Below are 6,000 nucleotides of genomic sequence, written 5' to 3'. Positions count from 1 at the left end.
TTCTGTTCTGATATTAACTACCTTGCAAAAGTGCTCTGAGCACTGTATCCTCCAACTTACAGTCTTTCTTGACTTTTCCCAAGCTTTTTACAAGAGGATATTATAGTCAGTATCTTGAGGCATGAAGGATTTGAGATTTTCACAGGCATACTCCACGACTTGATAATGGAACAAGCCACATCACCCATTCCTGGCTTGCTGGCTTTAAGCATCAGCTCGAACAAGCTCTCAGATGCACTAGAGCTCTGCCAACTGCAGAGGTAGACTGATGTAATTGGACACCTGCTCTTTCCAGAAAGTCATAGATTACCCTGTGTACTAAAAGGCTTCAGTTAAAGATCTTTTTCCACTCTATATTTCCTCATTTTTCAGTCTTGGTTTTTAGCCCTTCTTTCCCACCTACTGTTCCTCCTCAAACTGCCCCAGCAGGTACTGAGTAGATTTATGTTACCAATCCATTTTGTATTTTTAATGTTTAATTCAAACCCCATGTATTTAGGTGTGCATCATGTGCATTCTTGGAAGTCTACTCTAATGAAATATCTTGGAGACTAACCTGTGAAGTCACCTTGTGTCATGTTTCAGTCTTAAAAAATATATATATTTTTTAAAAAACCAAGAGTATTTTGAAGAGTTATCCAAGTATGGGACCATGAGGAAAAATTTAAGTTTTCATGTTTGCTTGCTTGCTAATACTTAATTTCATGTGAGTGTGCCTTTAATTTTTCAGTCTGTCAGTTTGTTTATATTTAAATTGCATGTAAGATTATGGCTCTTGAGTTATATAGGTCTCAGTGATTCTGAACCGTCCAGCTGAAAGATGCTGCTTGAACACCATGGCCATTATTTTTCAGTGACAGCTTACTTTCCTTATATACTTTTTCTTCTTTGGAACTGCCAGTTCTGTGGAAGATAGCGATGCAACTTCTTTGATGTTTTGTTAAACACTTTTAAACTTCTGCTGGCATTCTGCTCAAGGCAGGCCTTTGATGAGGTCTATGGTGCCTATTGCTAGGGACAAAGCACCTGCTCTGTGCTGTCTGCTGCTGCTAGTGGTGGTAGTGGTAAGCTTATGTTCAAAAAGAACCTTTGAATCTAAAGGTTCCTGAAGCCTGAGATTAACACAACCCACCTCAAAAGTTGACACAATCAGTCTTAGGATAGAGGGCAGTCCTATGCAGACAATTGTATGTAGATAGAAATAGTCAAATGTCTCATACTTAAAATGGTCTCTTTTCCTAAGCTTCCCTTTAAAGCTGGCCAGGATCATATTTTCTTAACTACTTAATTGTATCAGTGAGTGGCAGGACAGCTGAGGACCAGGTGTGGCTCCCTTCTCTCTGAGCCTCTTGGAGAAGCTTGCTTTCTAAGTGCTCTTGACTCTGCCTACCACTCCCTGATCCTCCCATATCTTGGCAGAGCCTTGTCAACTTCTGTGGTGTCTTCAGTAGTCTGCCTTCAAGCTTGTGTTCCTCATATACATCAGCTCTGTGATTATCAAGGTCAGGGTTGTTTTCATGTGATTATTGTAGTTCCTTCTTTATAACCTTTTGATTTCCTCCTGCCTGCTCTAGGATAAAGTTCACCCACTTGATGTGGCACAGGAACTCTCTGAGGTTCCTGTTTTGATAATCCTTATGCCATCTTCCTTATGATATCCTTTCTTCTTTGAGTACTTTATATTTTTTTTCTTTCTGATTATTTTAATTTTAAGAAAGCAGACTTAACAAGATTAGTTACAGTTGCCTGTATTTTGGTTGATATGCAGTACAAAGCACAGATGAGCTCCTTGAGATGATGTGTTGTCAAGGCTGTCAGAAGCTAGTGTGCTTACTTCTTTTAATGTATGAATAAGTATTGAGAAATACTGGACTTACTGGATGACTTACTGGATGTTTGGACCCTTAGCTGAGATAAGACTACTCAAACTCAGAACCAAAAGGAATGATTCTCTGTATTAAGATTAGATTAAGCTATAAGTGACCAAAATCATTGTAAAGAACAGTGACTTAAGTATGTTATTTTTCTACTGACATTCCAGAGATACGTACCAGTTCTGTGGCCATGAAGTAAATCCTCAGGGACCCAGGCCCCTTCCAGCTCTTGGCTCTACCTTCATTAGGATATATTTTCATGGCCCAAAGTCACATCTATTTTCTAGGCAGTAGGATGGAGGAAGATACAAAAAGGAGATTGAGTAGAACATTTTGGCTATCTTTTAAGGATAATTTTTGGTGGGTACCACATAATATTTTATTTCTATCCCATTGGCTAGAACTTAGTGCACATTCATTTCTAAATGCAAGTAGCCATTATTCAGTTAAAATGTTAATATGGAAGAAGAAGAGAATGCATTTCAAAGGGCACATATTAAAGGATTCATCCAAACTATTTAGTTTAATGTTCAATCTATATCTTCTCTTTCAGCACCCCCCCCTAGTTACTTAACACATGAACTCTGTGTATCAGCCAGAAGCCTTGTTATCTTTGATTGGAAGTGATTGCCTCTTCTTATTTTGGAATACCTCTTATTGTATTGTAAATTTCTTATGCTGAACTGTGCTTGCTGTCATTTGTCTACATATGTGGCCTTCCTAAATCATAAGCCCTCCCACAGTATAAAGTCTTGGGGCAGTGACCATGTTTTCTGTGTCTGTAATGCCTACCCTCGTTCTTGATAAATAATTAATTTCCAATAAATATTTCTTGTATGAGTAAATAAGTGATTTTTATGATTTCTTGTAGAATTTTAGGAACAAAAGATGGACAAACCTAGTGGAAGAAGTTTTATGCAAGTATTATGTGAAAAATACAGTCCTGAAAACTTTCCTTACCGCCGTGGACCTGGGATGGGAGTCCATGTCCCTGCTACACCTCAGGGCTCTCCTATGAAAGGTAAGAAAGATGGAACCTAACATATATATTTACTGAGGCTTACTTAGGAAGTTAGATCACAATATTGCCTTGTTTTCAAATGATATCCTTTCCTTTAAACAATGAATTAGATAATCTTTCCCTTGTATTATGATTTTAGTTTAGTTCTTTCTTAAGGACTTCACAGAACTTGTTTTCCTCCAGATTGGCCAAAAAGAGTATTCATTGCACTTGTGGGGCAAAAGCAGTATTTGAGTGATAATATTTGAAATACTTATTTTTTTTTTCAAGGAGCCTAGAGGGTACAGAAGTAGGTAGCTGGTCTGTGCCTTTAATTAATGGCCTAATTGGAAAAGACTACCATGTTTACAAAGATACAATACAAGATTGTTTATGTTGACCCAAGGAGTGGCACAGTGATTGGGAAAGACATTTAGAAGATGGTTCATTCATATGACCAGAAAATGTTCAAAGTATGAGACTTGAACTTGAAGAAATATAGAATTTGTCTAGAGAGCAGATAGAGATGGCCTAAGAGTGGGTTGGGTATGGAAAAAGTTATGAAAGTAGAAACGTGCAGGGTGCATTTGTGCTGGCTGTTAGCTTAATATTGTTCTTAACGGAACTCAGAAATAGTTCTTTGTAATTATGGTGCTTAATAGTGCATCCTTGTTTTAGTTCTTGTGTTTAGAGGTTACCGAATGTTTGCTGTTTATCAAAACATCTATCTTATCACTCCATGTAATCTGGAATGGCAGATAGAAATAGACTTTTTACTTGGTAATTTTTTTTCTAGAATCCATTTTCATTCTGATAAATTTTATACTGAAAAGTATGAAGCTGGAAAACAATACAGTTTGAGGCTTTCATTAAATAAATATGACCTTCATGAATACTTAATTTAAACCATATAGAAACATAGTGGTTGAATTCTCATGTTCACCCTTTTAGTAGAGATAGAGTGATTTTGTTGATGTGCACATTTTAGAGCCAGGCAGTTGTAGAGACTTACTACCTCAGTTTCACCATTTACCTCAGATTCTGAAACACTTTCTCTTATTACAATTAGACTTTAAAAGAAGGCTAATTTTCAGAAAGGACAAATTGTATATGGATATAAAATGTGGTAATTGATAGATAAGTATGAAAGAAACAGATGCAGATTTTGAATGGATCTACTTAAGTGAGGAAGATTTCTTGATGATATGAACTTGAAGAACAGAAGTGGGTTAGCAGGTAGATTATCTAGCAACTTGAGATAATTTTTATAGGCAGCAAAAGGTGAAGTAACATCGAGAGAAAAGAGTGATCCAGAATAATTTTGAACTAAATTAAAGAATTGAGTCCAGTAAGAAGGAGGTGGCAGTCTGGTCATTGACTTAATTTCTTCTGCATTTCATGGGTCTAGTGTTCAGATGGTGTAGTGATAGTGTGGACAATGGAGGTGAAGAGTCCTGCCAGGACTAAGAGGCGGGAGGACTTTGGTGATACTGGCTTGGTGCTTCTGAGCTTTTCCTCTGCCAAATTTATCTCTCTCCCCTTAGAATTCAGGACCCTCAGATCACATTACCTCCTGCAGTTTCCCAGTCCTTGTGTAATTTCAGTTTGATTTTTGTTTCTTGATGATACCTGGGGGTGAGTTTCTATGGATAAGAATTGGGCTGCCGTTGAAAGTGTTGTGTCTCTGTCATTCAGATCGCCTCAACCTCCCAAGTGTGCTAGTGTTGAACAGCTGTGGCATAACCTGTGCAGGAGATGAAAGAGAAATTGCTGCCTTCTGTGCTCACGTGTCAGAACTAGATCTTTCTGACAACAAGCTCGAAGACTGGCATGAGGTAAAGTTTTTATATTGCTGTGCATTAGTGAAAGGCAGTAATAACCATTGATTTGTTGCTTATGTTATTTAGTGTTCTGCTGGATCCTGGTTCTCACTTGAGGTTCATGTTATCTGTATGTCTCAAGATAAATGACTACATCAACTATCTATGTGAATTTTCAATTAGTTTTGTTATTGCTAACGTGTCTTATGTTGGTATGAAAAGCACTGAGGGGTTTTATTCCAGGCAGCAAGAGGTTAATGAGAGTACAGAGGTTTAGACTGCTAACAATACATTCAATCCTCTGCTGTTTTCCTTCATCCTGTGCTCCTTCTCTACTTCTGTTTCTATATTTATTACTATAAACTGACATAAAATAGCTAGAGCTTGAGACCAAAATTATTAAAATATTTATTCTTGCTACAGAAATTTATTACAGATATCTTAGCTTCTTCCTGTCTCCTATAATGTTACCATAGACTCCTTTCAGTAAGTGAATCATGACGTGACACTTCACATGGAACCCTTTCTGTCCTGTTCATTGTCTACAAACTAGGGTCTGGACTCCTTATGCATGACCCTTCATCCATATGGCCCTTTGTGATTTCTAGAATTTTATCTCCATCATTAGCCACACACACACACACACGTGTGTGTGTTTTTCCATGGGATTAAACCCAGGGATGTTCTACTATTGAGCCACACCCCTGACCCTATTTTATTTTGGTTTTGAAACAGGGTCTCACTAGGTTAATGAGAGTCTCACTACTTGCCGAGGATATCCTCAAACCTGCCACCCTTCTATCTCAGCCTCCCAAGTACTAAGATTACAGGCGTGCACTACCATGCCTGGCTAGCCAAATGCTTTTGCTTATTGCCCATGATAAACGCATCACATAAGCTTCCTCGCTTCTCTTCTACCTGGCCACCTCCTTTATCCTTCCAGGCCTGGCCCTAGTTGCTGTTCCACTGAATTCTTCCTGGCTCTCAATCATGCATGGTCAGATTGTCCCCATGCCCTGGGCCATGCTGCTGTGGAAGAGTTTATCACAGTGTTGTGGAATCACTTGCTTGCTTGCCAGTTTTCCTACTAGACTATGAACTTAAAGCAAGTGGAGATTTGTATCTTTTCTTTTCATCATTTTCAGTAGTGCCAAGCATACTAGGTGGTCAGATGTTTGTTGAATGTATTAATGAATCCTTTAATACTTCTGTTTGCTCATCCACAGACAGGCTTGGTGATAAAATTAATCATTAAAACACTATATATATATTGAATACTATGCAAGTCCCAAGACAGCTTTTTTGT

The 6,000-nt window shown here is 38.1% G+C and overlaps 1 protein-coding gene across 1 annotated transcript in view; it reads left to right on the top strand.

Annotated features, from left to right (window-relative positions):
- Window positions 1-2,762: 2,762 nt before the first annotated feature.
- The window catches only part of TBCEL (tubulin folding cofactor E like), a gene marked incomplete at both ends in the record, with an annotated part of 32,496 nt that continues 29,258 nt past the window's right edge, over window positions 2,763-6,000 (top strand). Inside the window, 2 exons of the mRNA XM_080714156.1 lie at window positions 2,763-2,895; window positions 4,570-4,709. Coding sequence (XP_080570282.1) covers window positions 2,763-2,895; window positions 4,570-4,709 — 273 coding nt within the window. The remainder of the gene's footprint in view (window positions 2,896-4,569; window positions 4,710-6,000) is intronic.

Source organism: Muscardinus avellanarius, assembly GCF_963383645.1.
Source record: "Muscardinus avellanarius genome assembly, chromosome: 1".
In the NCBI taxonomy this organism is placed as follows: domain Eukaryota; kingdom Metazoa; phylum Chordata; class Mammalia; order Rodentia; family Gliridae; genus Muscardinus; species Muscardinus avellanarius.
The sequence above is the reverse complement of the archived record's forward strand: the minus strand, read 5'-3'. Positions and strand labels throughout refer to the sequence as shown.